Source organism: Molossus molossus, unplaced genomic scaffold (assembly GCF_014108415.1).
Source record: "Molossus molossus isolate mMolMol1 unplaced genomic scaffold, mMolMol1.p scaffold_m16_p_4, whole genome shotgun sequence".
Classification (NCBI taxonomy): domain Eukaryota; kingdom Metazoa; phylum Chordata; class Mammalia; order Chiroptera; family Molossidae; genus Molossus; species Molossus molossus.
Genome location: NW_023425377.1, coordinates 122,767,072 through 122,782,448, shown reverse-complemented (window position 1 = coordinate 122,782,448; position 15,377 = coordinate 122,767,072). Strand labels below are relative to the sequence as shown.

The following is a 15,377-nucleotide window of genomic DNA, read 5'->3' as shown; positions in this document are numbered from 1 at the left end:
AAGGCAGTAGGAGATTCCTCAAGATCTTTTTCCTTTGCCACTATCCCCAGGCAAGAAGGAGGAATTAGCCTTGCAATCGGATCCTTCTAGTCTCTGCATTTAATTTTAAGCAAGAAACCAGGCGCCCCAAGACGTTAAGATTCACAGAACAGCAGAGGGCAGCATGTACTCGCGGCTGAATCTACCCTGGGCTCAGCAAAGTTTTACATCTGAAGGGAGTCACTGTAGCAGAAATGCCTGACATATACCCTCTATTGTATTTGCATTGTTTGGTTTAAATTCTTATTTTCAAACTGGTTTCTCTTAAAGGGAAATGAATACTGACCTGATTCCTAGTCACCCCCCCCCCCCTTTTTTTTTTCCTTTTAAAGAAGCGATGTGCGCGACTACACAAATTAGCCGCAGTCAATGGCAGGGGAGTTCATCTATGCAGTACGCGGCACGTGAGCATTTTGTCAAATTTCAAGTTCATTCTATTTATTTATATATTTTTTCATATCTATCCTTTCCCCAGGCCCCCCTCCCCCCCAAATCCAGCAAAAACAAAACTTCCTTAGGACTCCTCTGGCAACAGAATGTCAAGGGGGAAATATTCCAACAGAGATCAAAATTCCAAACTTTGCAACAGGAAAAGGGCTCCGTCTTTCCCAAGGGCTACCATTGTTATTGTTGAAACTCGAAGGTTTGGCTACTGGCACCTGGGATCCATTTGGGAAGGGAAACAAAACAAACATCGAGTTCCCCTGGCTTTTCCTATAGGAAGTCCAAAGTGCGGTGGGTGCCGAGGCCCCGGTGCCCCTGGTCACCGGGGAGGTGGGTGGGCCGGGAGATGGGCGCAGGGTTAGGGTCGAGGCAGCCCGAGCGCGCGGAGCACGCTCCGAGACCGCGGCGGCATGGGGAGGAGCCGGTTTGCCCTCTGTCAGGTCCGTCGGAAGAGAAGGGGCAGGAAACGGTTAAAGCCCGTGTGCGCTGTGCATTCCCAGACAGGCTTTGCTTAATCCTTCCTCCCCGCCCCAGCAGACCCTCGCCCCCCGCCTCTCTTTTCTTTCTCTCGACCCCTTTACCCCTGAGTTATTACTAACATAACAACAGAACGGTCTTCCCCCAGACCCCGCCACTAAAGTTATTTATCTGCAAACCTGACCTCACCCCCATCTATTCTGCGGCAGCTTTTTGCTGTTATTGCTCTGACGCCGGCCAAGATTTGACCAAAAAGGAAAAAAAAAAAAAAAGGAAAGAAAGAAAGAAAAGAAAAAATCGCCCCCTTCTCCGCGCCTCCGACTTGCGGGCGTCCCACCCCCGACCGCCCACAGTCCCCCCCGGAGCCGCGGGAGTGATTAGCGTCGGGAGCAGCCAGTCGGCGGCCGAGGCCGCGGGCGCGCGGGCGGGGGCAGCGCCGGGCCCAATGGGCTGGGCGGGGGCGGGGCGTGGGTGACAGGCCGGCGCGAGGGGCAGGCCGCCGGAGCCCACGGCGGATCAATGGGTGGCGAGCAAAGTTTCGGAGTTGGGCTCGGCCCGCGGTCCGCCCGCCCCTCTGTTTGTGTTTCGGCGGCGCGCGGTGCGTGTGCGCGCGCGCGTGCGGCGGGGAAGGGGCGGGGAGAGTGAGGACTCGCGGGCGCGGAGAGGGGCTCCCGAGCTCCGGCTGCTCCGCCGCACAACCTCCAGCCCGGCGGGCGAGCAGCAGAGCGCTGACAGGCGCCGTCCCGAGCTGCCGCGGGCGCCGCCACTGCCCGGCGCCGCGTCCCAGCCTCCCCGCCGACGGCGCAGGAGACAGGGGCCCGACCGCCCCGAACCTAAAGCCTGTGGATTACAAAGTGAAACTGACCCGGGACCGTCGAAGCAAAGAGCACGGGGCAGAGGCGAGGCGCTCCAGAGCGGGCTCCGCCGGGGCCGCCCGCGACGGTCCCCCCGGCATGCTGGGAGGAGGGGACGCGGGGACCGCGCGCCGCAGCCGCCCGACCCCCGCGAGGCCGAGAAGAACGGGGGACCTGCGCTCACTGTGGATGTACAAATAACGGGGTGGTAGGCGCCCCGGCTGAAGTAAAATAAAACATGCCGAGGAGCGCTGGACGCTGCCTGCGCCCGCAGCAGGGGCGGCGGCGGCGGCTGCCGGAGGAGGACACGGCGCAGCGCTCGCGGGCACCGAAGCCCTAGCGCCCGCGCCGGGAGCGCTGTTCGCCAGCCGCCCGCGCGCCGCCGCCGCCGCCTGGGCCTCGCAGCCGCTCGTGCAGCCCGTGGAGGGGCGGCGCAGCCTGTTCTTGACGGCTGGGGACCCGAGGAGACCCCCGGTTTCCAGCCTTTAGGGAAGGAATTCGCTCACCTCCCGGCTCCCCACCGCCCCTCCCCGTGCGCAGCCATCCTCTGCCCGCAGCGCCACCCGCGTCCGTCCTGCCCTCCAGCTTCTTGGCCGCGGGCAAGTCCCAAAGTTTCTGAAGAGTGTTTGCAACGATTGCTCCTACACCTTAAACGCGAGCCACCTCTTCTCCCAGCTCTCGGCGACCGGGGCGAAAACGCTCAGACTCTCCGGATTCAGAACCAGCGTGGAGGGGGCACAGACTGGAGGTTTGAGAAACTTTTCTGGAACTAGCCCGCACCCAGGAGCGCCGGCGGGCTGCCTGGCCACCTCTCGTCCCCCTTGTCTCTGGCACGGCGCGTCCAAATGGCTGTGTGGATGGAGCCTTCCGCTGAGGCGACTTGCTTTTGCCGGGCTGGAGGCTCGTTGCAATAGCAGAGCCCTCGGGGCCATCGGCTGCATTTGCCGGGATTCTTCATCCCGGCCATCGCATTCTTTTTGCCTCACCGATTCCTTCTGTTGACCACGCCATTCCAGGGAGCCGGGACCATGAACTTGGCCGCACGCCGGGCTCCTGGCCGCGCGTGGCTCCCGCTGCCTCCCCGTTCGGTACTCCAGCTCCTGCGCGTCTTTGGGCTGCTGTCCCTGCTCCCGGGGCCCGCCCGGGTCGGCGGGGCGGAGCAGCGCCAGGTGTTCCAAGTGCTGGAGGAACAGCCCCCTGGCACGCTGGTGGGCACCATCCAGACGCGGCCCGGCTTCACCTACCGGCTCAGCGAAAGCCACGCCCTGTTTGCAATAAACAGCAGCACGGGGACCCTGTACACCACGGCCACCATCGACCGCGAGAGCCTGCCCAGCGACGTGATAAACCTGGTGGTCCTTTCCAGCTCGCCCACCTACCCCACGGAGGTGCGAGTGCTGGTGTGGGACCTAAACGACAACGCCCCGGTCTTCCCGGACCCCTCCATCGTAGTCACTTTCAAGGAGGACAGCAGTAGCGGGCGCCAAGTCATCTTGGATACAGCCACCGATGCGGACATCGGCTCCAATGGCGTGGACCACCACTCCTACCGCATCATCCAGGGCAACGAGGAGGGTCGCTTCCGCCTGGACATCACCCTGAACCCGAGCGGCGAGGGCGCCTTCCTGCATCTGGTGTCCGAAGGCGGGCTGGACCGAGAGGTCACGCCGCAGTACCAGCTGCTGGTAGAAGTGAAGGACAAGGGCGAGCCCAAGAGGCGGGGCTACCTTCAGGTAAATGTGACTGTGCAGGACATTAATGACAACCCCCCGGTGTTTGGCAGTTCCCACTACCAGGCGGGGGTGCCTGAAGACGCAGCGGTGGGCTCCAGCGTCCTCCAGGTGGCGGCGGCGGACGCGGACGAGGGCACCAACGCGGACATCCGCTATCGGCTGCAGGACGAGGGGACCCCCTTCCAGATGGACCCCGAAACGGGGCTTATTACGGTGCGGGAGCCCCTGGACTTCGAGGCCCGGCGCCAGTACTCGCTGACGGTGCAGGCTCTGGACCGAGGCGTGCCTTCCCTCACCGGGCGCGCCGAGGCGCTGATTCAGCTCCTGGATGTCAACGACAATGACCCCGTGGTGAAATTCCGCTACTTCCCTGCCACCTCGCGCTACGCCTCGGTGGATGAGAACGCCCAGGTGGGCACGGTGGTGGCTCTGCTCACTGTGACGGACGCAGACTCCCCCGCGGCCAATGGGAACATATCGGTGCAAATCCTTGCTGGCAACGAGCAGCGCCACTTTGAGGTGCAGAGCAGCAAAGTGCCCAACCTGAGCCTCATCAAAGTGGCCAGCGCCCTGGACCGCGAGCGCATCCCTTCCTACAACCTAACCGTCTCCGTCTCGGATAACTACGGGGCGCCCCCTGCCGCAGCGGTCCAGGCGCGCTCTTCTGTGGCAAGCCTGGTGATTTTTGTCAATGACATCAATGACCACCCTCCTGTCTTTGCACAGCCAGTGTACAGGGTGAACCTGAGCGAGGACGCGCCCCCAGGAAGCTATGTGAGTGGCGTGTCTGCCACAGATGGCGACTCTGGTCTCAATGCTAACCTGCGCTACAGCATCGTCTCTGGCAATGGACTAGGTTGGTTCCATATCAGTGAGCATAGCGGCCTGGTAACTACAGGGGCTGCTGGGGGCTTGGACCGAGAACTTGCTTCTCAAATTGTACTGAATATCAGTGCTCGGGACCAGGGCGTTCACCCCAAGGTCTCCTACGCCCAGCTTGTAGTAACTCTCTTGGATGTGAATGATGAAAAGCCAGTCTTTAGACAGCCAGAAGGGTATGCTGTGTCTGTGGTTGAGAACTCCCCATCAGGGACAGAACTGCTAGTGCTGGGGGCAACTGACGGGGACCTGGGGGACAATGGGACAGTGCGCTTCTCCCTCCAAGAGGCTGAGACTGACCAGAGGGCTTTTCGTCTGGACCCTGTGTCTGGGAGGTTGAGTACTATCGCCTCCTTGGACAGAGAGGAGCAAGCTTTCTACTCCCTGCTGGTTCTGGCCACAGATCTGGGCTCCCCTCCCCAGTCCTCAGTGGCTCGCATAAATGTGAGTCTCCTGGATATGAATGACAACAGTCCTGTGTTCTACCCAGTCCAATACTTTGCTCATATTCAGGAGAATGAGCCTGGGGGTAGCTACATCACCACAGTGTCTGCCACTGACCCCGACTTGGGTCTCAATGGAACTGTCAAATACAGCATATCAGCTGGGGACAGGTCTCGGTTTCAGGTCAATGCTCAGAGTGGGGTTATTTCTACAAGAATGGCCCTAGACAGGGAAGAAAAAACAGCTTATCAGTTGCAAATAGTGGCTACTGATGGTGGCAATTTACAGTCTCCCAACCAGGCAGTAGTAACCATCACTGTATTGGACACTCAAGACAACCCACCTGTATTCAGCCAGGCTGCCTACAGCTTCGTGGTCTTTGAGAATGTGGCTCTGGGATATCATGTGGGCAGTGTGTCTGCATCCACCATGGATCTCAATTCCAACATCAGTTATGTCATTACTACTGGGGATCAGAAAGGTATGTTTGCTATCAACCAGGTCACTGGACAGCTTACCACAGCGAGTGTGATTGACAGAGAAGAGCAGTCCTTTTATCAGCTGGTGGTAGTGGCTAGTGGAGGCACGGTGACTGGAGATACTACGGTTAACATAACAGTTAAGGATTTGAATGACAACTCTCCCCATTTCCTTCAGGCAGTAGAGAGTGTGAATGTGGTGGAGAATTGGCAGGCAGGTCACAGCATTTTCCAGGCCAAAGCTGTGGACCCCGACGAAGGGGTCAATGGCATGGTACTCTATAGCCTGAAGCAGAACCCCAAGAACCTGTTTACTATCAATGAAAAGAATGGTCACGTTAGTCTGCTAGGGCCCCTGGATGTCCATGCTGGTTCCTACCAGATGGAGGTCTTGGCATCTGATATGGGTGTTCCACAGCGTTCCTCTAGTGTTATCTTAACAGTGTATGTCCACGATGTTAATGACAACCCGCCGGTATTTGACCAGCTCTCTTATGAGGTCACCCTTTCTGAGTCAGAACCTGTGAATTCTCGATTCTTTAAAGTGCAAGCTTTTGATAAGGATTCAGGAGCAAATGGTGAAATTGCATACAGCATTGCTGCAGGAAATACAGGGGATGCTTTTGGCATATTCCCAGATGGGCAATTGTATATAAAAAGTGAACTGGACCGTGAACTTCAAGACAGATATATTTTACTGGTTGTTGCTTCTGACAGAGCGGTGGAACCCCTTAGTGCTACTGTGAATGTTACTGTAATTTTAGAAGATGTAAATGATAACAGACCTCTTTTTAACAGTACCAATTATTCATTTTATTTTGAAGAGGAGCAGAAAGCTGGATCATTTGTAGGCAAAGTCAGTGCTGTCGATAAAGACTTTGGGCCAAATGGAGAAGTAAGATATTCTTTTGAGATGGTGCAGCCAGACTTTGAGTTGCATGCTCTCAGTGGGATAATTACCAGCACTCATCAGTTTGACAGGGAGTCTCTTATGAGACGCAGAGGGACAGCAGTGTTTAGCTTTACAGTCGTTGCAACAGACCAGGGGCTCCCGCAGCCCCTCAAGGATCAGGCCACCGTGCATGTTTACATGAAGGATATAAACGATAATGCCCCCAAGTTTGTAAAAGACTTTTACCAAGCCTCCATCTCAGAATCAGCAGCCAACCTGACACAGGTGTTAAGAGTATCTGCCTCAGATGTTGATGAAGGTAATAATGGACTTATTCATTATTCCGTAATTAAAGGAAATGAAGAAAGACAGTTTGCTATAGATAGTACCTCTGGCCAGGTGACACTAATTGGAAAATTAGACTATGAAGCAACACCTGCTTATTCCCTGGTAATTCAGGCAGTGGATTCAGGGGTAGTCTCCCTCAATTCCACCTGTACCTTAAATATTGATATTTTAGATGAAAACGACAATACCCCTTCTTTCCCTAAATCAACACTCTTTGTGGATGTTTTGGAAAACATGAGAATTGGTGAACTCGTGTCCTCTGTTACTGCGACCGACTCGGATTCCGGCGACAACGCTGATTTACACTACAGCATCACCGGGACTAACAACCACGGGACTTTTAGCATCAGCCCAAACACTGGGAGTATTTTTCTTGCCAAGAAACTGGACTTTGAAACACAGTCTTTGTACAAACTAAATATCACAGCAAAAGACCAAGGAAGGCCTCCTCGTTCATCTACAATGTCGGTGGTTATACATGTGAGGGACTTTAATGACAACCCTCCTAGCTTTCCTCCTGGGGACATTTTCAAGTCTATTGTTGAGAACATTCCCATCGGAACGTCTGTCATTTCAGTGACTGCCCATGACCCTGACGCAGACATCAACGGGCAACTAGCCTACACGATCATCCAGCAGATGCCAAGGGGCAACCACTTTGGCATAGATGAAGTCAAAGGCACTATATATACCAGTGCGGAAATCGATCGGGAATTCGCTAATCTCTTCGAGTTAACGGTGAAAGCCAACGATCAAGCGGTGCCTATAGAAACCAGGCGGTATGCTTTGAAAAACGTGACCATTCTGGTCACAGACCTCAACGACAATGTTCCGGTGTTCATATCACAAAATGCCCTTGCCGCAGACCCTTCCGCTGTGATTGGCTCTGTGCTGACCACAGTCATGGCCGCGGACCCGGATGAGGGTGCCAACGGAGAGGTGGAATACGAGATCATCAACGGGGACACGGACACCTTTGTCGTGGACCGTTTCAGTGGAGACTTGAGAGTGGCATCAGCGCTGGTCCCTTCACAGCTGATCTATAATCTCATTGTTTCAGCAACAGACCTTGGCCCCGAAAGGAGGAAATCCACCACGGAATTGACCGTCATCCTTCAGGGCCTCGATGGGCCTGTTTTCACTCAACCCAAATACATAACTATTTTGAAGGAAGGGGAGCCCATTGGTACCAACGTCATCTCAATAGAGGCAGCCAGCCCTCGAGGATCTGAGGCCTCCGTGGAGTACTACATTGTTTCGGTGCGTTGTGAAGAGAAAACCGTCGGGCGTCTCTTTACCATCGGAAGACAGACTGGAATGATCCAGACGGCAGCCATCCTGGACCGGGAGCAGGGAGCTTGCCTTTACCTGGTGGAGGTTTATGCCATAGAAAAGTCGACTGCTTTCCCCAGAACACAGAGAGCAGAGGTAATGATTTTTGTCGTCCTTGATGCCTTATTTGTTGCTATACATTTCGGAAAGATCATTCTCTTAATGTTGCTTTCTATAAGTACTGGCCTGTGTTGTTGATGATTTTTTTTTCTGACAGGAGTGTATGAAAATGTTCGGGCACAAAGACTAACGCGCGTTACGTAAAATGTAGCTTAAATCCTGGTCAAGACTCGACAGTAAACAGTTGATACTTTGTAGGTGGCCTCGTAGCAGCCATATGTATAAGGCTAGGGAGAAATCTTCAGCCGTTTCTGAAGTGCCCCCCTTCCCCTGACAGACGCCCCCCCATCCAGTTATATAAGTTGAATCCCAGCACGAAACTAAACACCTCTCAGGTGGGAAGTCTACTGGAGAATGGGTGATTTCAGACTTAAGACATTTCTGTTCCAAAATGAAGAACTTTGGTAGAAATCAGCATTACAGCTCAGCTCTCTCGAGGGTGTGGCCATGGGGGACAGAATGACAGTTGACTCCCCGCTGGTATTAACTTTCACATCCTCAGCAGCCTTGGGCATTTTCTTCAGAGACAGTGACTAATTTCAGTGTGCGGAGCCAGGTGTAGGGAGGGTCCTGACTCCATCTGCCTCCACGTTTTAGGCACTATCTTCTGATGCAGAGTCATCCTCTCTCCTCCCTCCTGACCTAAAGCGCATACTGTGCGGAGAGTGGTCGGCAATGAGCAGCCGTTGGTGGAGACCAGGCTGCGTTGTTCAATGCGTGGTACAGGTACAGGTTGTTCCGTCTGCTGAGAAGCTGGTGTTTCACAGTCCAAGCCAAGAGAATTCCAAGTTTGGCCTTCCCTGGCTTATATTTTAGGGTGCTACCTCCGTGTACCATTGATTTGTTTTTTAATTGAACTACTGCCAATGTTGTCTTGATATCAAGCAGAAATGATATAGCTATGCTCTGGAAAACGCTTGTTTGCCATTTTCTAAGTTCTTTCTGTCCCTCCCTGCTCCCCTCAAAGTCATTCTGGTGTCACTTGACCAAAAACACAAAAAAATCAAATGTGGTTTGTGAGACTTGGCAGTAACCCAGACATAACATGCTTGAGAGACTGAGGCTCATGGATTTGTTTTCTTGCTTTCTTTTCTACTTGGGGGAGGTGAGGGGTTTTCTTCAATTAAAATGCTCATTTATTATTATTGTCTGTTTCAATCCCCTGTGATTTTTTTTTTTTTTTTTTCATAATAGCTCGCTATGTCTGTTCAATGGATGGAGCAGCAAATTCACAGCCTAGAGGATATTAAAGAGATAATTAGAGATATAATTCTTAATAGAGATATACTTCTCAGAGATTTAATCCTAAGTGGAATTTAGTTTTCTCTTTCATACATAGCCCCGAAGGGACTTCTAACCCAAATGTCCTCTTTTACCTAATTAGTTTTTTAAAGATCTTAACATAGGTCTTATATGTTGAGCTGTCTGGTTTAACTCAGGCCTTGATTTACATAATTTTGTTTGGATTTGGTATATCCCCTCCCCTAAACCCAGTTCTTATCTCTACCTTCCTTCCCTGGAATCACTTCTGGATGAAGAGATTTCATTAGTTTGAAGACTGAAATAGTGATTAAAGACAGGCAATTAAGTCATTCCAGACTTTACATGAATTTGTTAAACTGTAAGGCAAATTATATTGTTGGTTGTGGTTGGGTGGTTCAGTATTTTAGATTTATTAGAGAATATGGAGAATGAGAATAAATTGTCCATTGTTATCCTTAGAAGATTTACTTTGTCTTGTTATTTACTCATTGGGTATGAAAGATGGATTTAGATTAAATCTGTTAAGTAGTGCTGTCTTTGCAATAGGCCTGTAGATTAAAAAAATATTAATTATAAATCATTGTGTTAGTAATAGGGGATACTATGTTTGTCACTTTTATTAACCTCAAATAACAACTCAAATGAAAACTTATTCATATTTAGTGTACCCTATTTAAAAATCTGAGAGAAGTCATTATGATGATTGTTTTAAAAGAAAAAAAATTGTTTGTCAGAGTGTCTTCTGTGAACTAAAGCCCTGAAATTGTAAACCAAGTTGGAGTTCCCAAGGTCCAACCACTCCTGAAATTAAAAGCAAATGTGCTTCCCCAAAGAATATTGAAAGCAGTAGTTGGAAGCTAGAATTTCATATTATTATTGGTTGTATCTTTTAAGTATATACAATAAAGTACTTTTTTCCTTCTGCTGAAACAATTAATTTACCATGATTCTGCAAAAAGAAGTCATAAATTACTTCTGGTTGTCAGAGGTGATTTTTCAGTTGTTTGTTTCCAAGTGCAAACTTTGCTCTGTTGCATTTTAAAAAATGTGTTCATGGACACTGATAGGCGTTTGGGTTGCTTACTCAGGTTTCTGGCTGGAGTCGTGGCTGACCACATTCCATGGGCAACAGAGGGTCAGTGGGTAAAAGAGAAATGATTTCATCTGCACTCTCTGTTCAGCTCTGACTCTGGTGGAGCGGAGCCGGGCCCCGGGACCTGGATAGTGCTCCATCCAGAGGTCTGCCCAGCTGTGCGCCCTCATGACCCCACCTTCACATCAAAAGTTTTGGCCTGAATAGGAGAGTCTTTGAAGGATGGCTTTGGATTGCACTCATAAGGTTTATTATTCTTTGATTTTGTATCTTTATATTCTCTGAAGAGTCTTGATTAGGTTAAAATAGCTGATGTAAGTTTTGGACTATTTTTCTAGGTTTGTCAAAACAATGGAGATGTAGTCCTTCAATAAGCATTTCTCTTTTAATGTGTGTGGTATGGGGACATGCAGCGGAGGGGCTGGGTTGGACCTCATCGGGGTCGGGGCTCTGTTTCATTGATCTTTGTGGTCTCAGAGCGTGGTGTGTAGTAGGTGCTCCTACATGTTTGCTGAATGAAGTGGTAGACGAGTTGAGACCGGAACGTGTGTTCTTGTGCCTCAGAAATAGAACAACTGAGATGAGCTGGAATGGAGGAAGTTCATAAATTTGATCTTGATCATTAATTGAACTAAGGGCATAAGGATGTCCCATTATCTCTGTACTACAGATGAATTGGGAATTGTCAGGAAACTCAAAAAAGAAGAAAAACGTAGGCAGTGGTCTCACTAGGAGCGTAGGGTTTGAACGGAAGGAAATACGTACATGTGTCCAGGCCCCACTCCTCAATTTGTGGGTCTCAGGACCCCCTCTTAGAAAGTGTCAAGGATCCCAAAGAGCGTTTGCTTAGATGTGTCTTGTTTATTGATAGTTACCATTTTGAACATTCAAATTGAGAACAAGTTAAAATAGTAATTCACTTAAAAATCCCATTAAACATATGCCATTTTAATTTTTTTAAACATTTTTTTTCTTTATTGATTTTAGAGAGAAAGGAAGGGAGAGGGAGAGAGAGGTAGAAACATCGATGAGAGAGAACATCAATCGTCCGCCTCCTGCATGCCCCTGGGGCATGTGTCCTGACTAGGAATTGCACCTGCGACCTCTTGGTGCATGGGTCAACAATCAACCACTGAGCCACACTGGGCCATTTTAATTTAATTGTAGTAAATACAACTTTATTTTGCCAAACTGAAAAATAATGAAAAAAAAGAGAGATATTATTTTACATTGTCCTAAATCTCTTTAATATCTGCTTACGAGAAGACAGCTGGGTTCTCAGATCTCCTTCAGCATGTTGCAGAAATGTTTCGCTTCAAGTATATGAAAAGAATCCATCCTCACTCAGAGATATGGAGTTGGATAAGGAAGAGATACTTTGTTACCCTCTCTGTATAACTGTCGATTTTCTTTTGATACTACACCAGAACTCCACAAGGGGCAGGGTTTTTGAAACGTACTCAAAGTGCAGAAACCCTCTTAGTGAACTATTCATACTTTACCAAACAATATGTGGACCTGCCTTGTATTGTGAACGGACATTCACCTGTGGTGACTTGGAAATATCAGGCATTGGTCATTTGTGAAATATTGGCATACACGATAAGGATCTTAATGTAAAAGTCTTTAAGTATATTGGCTCTTAACCTCATGGTGATCGTGAGAAGTTTTTCAAAAATTGAATTTTTGCTTGAGAGCTCAGATTGTCTCATTAGTAACATGTATTTTTAGTTGCTTTCCTTGAAGTGTCAGGTTCCCTTTGCTCATTTTCAAACAACAAAAAAACAGCCGGCCAGACACTGAAGTCTCAAAAAGCACAGTTTTGCACAGGCCGGTTTGGCTTGGCAGTTAGAGCATTGGCCTAGGACCCCGCAGTCGAGGGTTTGATTCTGGTCAAGGACAAGGGCAGGTACCTGGGTTGCAGGTTCCATGTCGGGGTCAAGTGGGAGGCAACCAATAGATGTGTCTCTCTCACATCGATGTCTCTCTCTCTCTCTCTCTCCCCCTCTCTCCCTCCCTCTCTCCGTTCTGCTCTCTAAAAATCAATGGAAAAATATCCTTGGGTGAGGATTAACAAAATAAAAAAACAAAACAAAATAAAACAACAGAGTTTCTCTGTCAGTTGCCCTTTCAAGTAAAAGCCGTATTCCCCAAATCAAGCAGCTAGTTCAGCCTGCAGCTCAGCCCGCAGCTCAGCCCGCAGTTCAACCTGCAGCTCAGCTCTGCAGCTCAGCCCCGCAGCTCAGCCCGCAGTTCAACCTGCAGCTCAGCTCTGCAGCTCAGCCCCGCAGCTCAGCCCTGCAACTCAGCCCCGCAGCTCAGCCCTGCAGCTCAGCCCATAGTTCAGCCCTGCAGCTCAGCCCACAGCTCAGCCCGCAGTTCAACCTGCAGCTCAGCCCTGCAGCTCAGACCCTCAGCTCAGCCCTGCAGCTCAGCCCTGCAGCTCAGTCCCACAGCTCAGCCCTGCAGCTCAGTCCACAGCTCAGCCTGGAGTTCAACCCATAGTTCAACCTGCAGCTCAGCCCGCAGCTCAGCCCTGCAGCTCAGTCCCGCAGCTCAGCCCTGCAGCTCAGTCCCTCAGCTCAGTCCCACAGCTCAGCCCTGCAGCTCAGCCCGCAGCTCAGTCCCACAGCTCAGCCCCGCAGCTCAGTCCCACAGCTCAGCCCGCAGCTCAGTCCCACAGCTCAGCCCTGCAGCTCAGCCCGCAGCTCAGTCCCACAGCTCAGCCCTGCAGCTCAGTCCCACCAGCTCAGCCCGCAGCTCAGTCCCACAGCTCAGCCTGCAGCTCAGCCCGCAGCTCAGTCCCACAGCTCAGTCCCGCAGCTCAGCCCTGCAGCTCAGTCTCACAGCTCAGCCCACAGCTCAGCCCTGCAGCTCAGCCCACAGCTCAGCCCACAGCTCAGCCCGCAGCTCAGCCCTGCAGCTCAGTCTCACAGCTCAGCCCACAGCTCAGCCCTTCAGCTCAGTCTCACAGCTCAGCCCACAGCTCAGCCCTGCAGCTCAGCCCACAGCTCAGTCCCTCAGCTCAGCCCGCAGCTCAGCCCGCAGCTCAGCCCTGCAGCTCAGCCCGCAGCTCAGTCCCACAGCTCAGCCCCGCAGCTCAGTCCCACAGCTCAGCCCGCAGCTCAGTCCCACAGCTCAGCCCTGCAGCTCAGCCCGCAGCTCAGCCCTGCAGCTCAGCCCTGCAGCTCAGCCCGCAGCTCAGCCCGCAGCTCAGCCCGCAGCTCAGCCCTGCATGCTCCTTTGCTCTGACACAGCCACGGGGCGTGAGGACAGGTCACTGATCTCCGTGCACGCTTCAGTGTGTGTCACCCAAATAGAAAAGACCTTGTGATTTAAGGGTCTAGAATTCACACAATTAATACTTCTACTGTTTCTTCACGGAGATTCCTCCCGTGTGTAAGTGAATGTGGCATTTTATTTTTACTGGGAGTGCCTAGTGGTGACGAACACAGTTCTTGCTGGAGTACTTGTGTTTCGGTTTGTGCTTAAGTCACAGCCTTACCCGCCACCCAAGGGGACCTCAAGTAAATGTCAACACAGTGACGACAACAAGCAATGCGTCTCGTTATTGCGAGGACAGTTGTGATTTCCCGGGCCCTCTAAGGCACTCCGTCTGCCTGGAGCCTGTGGATACAGTGCGGGAACTGTGGGTCTAGGTAATGAGAACTTTGCAATTCAATAATAATAATAATAATAATAATAATAATAAACAATGCCACTAGAAACATTCTATTAAAAGTGTGTTTAGAATTCTTGGTGAGCAGAATGTGGTTCATTAAAGATCAGAAATGAGTTTTAGCAATTGGATAATAATTTATTTTCACAATGAAACCAGCAAGATGCCCAATGGAAGTGATGGAGACCTTTCTAAGCTCAGTGCTGACTACCAAGTTTGGAAATGATTTTCTCCCGGGGGGTTTAGAATCAGGGTTAGTGCATCTTGGATGACATGTCTGTGCATCTTGTGTATCATCCCTCACAGGCAAAATATAAGCAAAAGAACTGGGTATATAGTAATATAATAATAATAATTATTATTATAATGGTAATGATAATAAATACTATGTATGGAGTACTGCTAAATGCTTTTTAAAGGGATTTTATCATTCAAGCCTCACAACAATGCTAGTACTATTATTTCCATTTCATAGCTGTGGAAATAGTCTCAGAGAAGTTAGAGGGTAAAGGTGGTCAAGTATATGGTGACAGAAGACCTGACTTGGGTGGTGAGCACACAATGCATTATACAGATGACGTATCACAGAGTTGTATGCTTGAAACCTATATGATTTTGGTAACCAATGTCACCGTCATAAATTTAATAAAATTAAAAAAATAAATGATTTGTTAAGTTTGGATGGATAGAAAGGAAAGCCGCACACGGACATGCAGAAGTCCGTCCGTCATCTGTCTTCACAGCCAGTGCTCCACAAACCTAGCGCCACCTGTGGTTTCATAACCAGCAGGACTCCAGTCTGTAGATGCGAGCATGTGTATATGCTTTTACCAAATTGGTTTTCACACCTTCATTGGTTGTTGAGAAGTCCTTGAAAAGTAGTGTTATGTATTGTCCGAACCAAGGGACACATGCTTGTTGTCTGCCTCAGGCAAGGTCATTGGCAGATGCTGTGCAGGCCTGCGGGTCAGTTAGTGGTGGCGGCACCCAGCCCCGTGGGTGGTTCTGGGGCAGGGAAGAGGGAGAGGCCGCCAGGCCAGGGGCTGGAGACAGGTGAAGAACACAGGTTTGCTCAGGCCGCCTTTGCTCCATGATGCTGTGCAGTTTGGAAGCTGTAATTTATGAAGAAGGAGAATCCATTTTTCAATTTTCAAACGATAAATCTTACTCTTCTAAGAAATAATGGTGAGGTTGGAGTGGATGGAGCGTGATGATTATATTCAAAGGAGAAAACATATTATCTGCTTCCTCTCCTTTGATCTCCAGAGTATTTTTTTAGAAAACAATTTCTGATTTCTTTT

At 50.4% G+C, this 15,377-nt stretch overlaps 1 protein-coding gene across 2 annotated transcripts in view; it reads left to right on the top strand.

The window, feature by feature from the left end:
• The first annotated feature begins 2,842 nt into the window (after window positions 1–2,842).
• Window positions 2,843–15,377, top strand: part of FAT4 (FAT atypical cadherin 4) — a 152,468-nt gene continuing 139,933 nt past the window's right edge. For both annotated transcript variants that reach the window (XM_036240897.1, XM_036240896.1), the window contains exon 1: window positions 2,843–8,017. In XM_036240897.1, coding sequence (XP_036096790.1) covers window positions 2,843–8,017 — 5,175 coding nt within the window. The remainder of the gene's footprint in view (window positions 8,018–15,377) is intronic.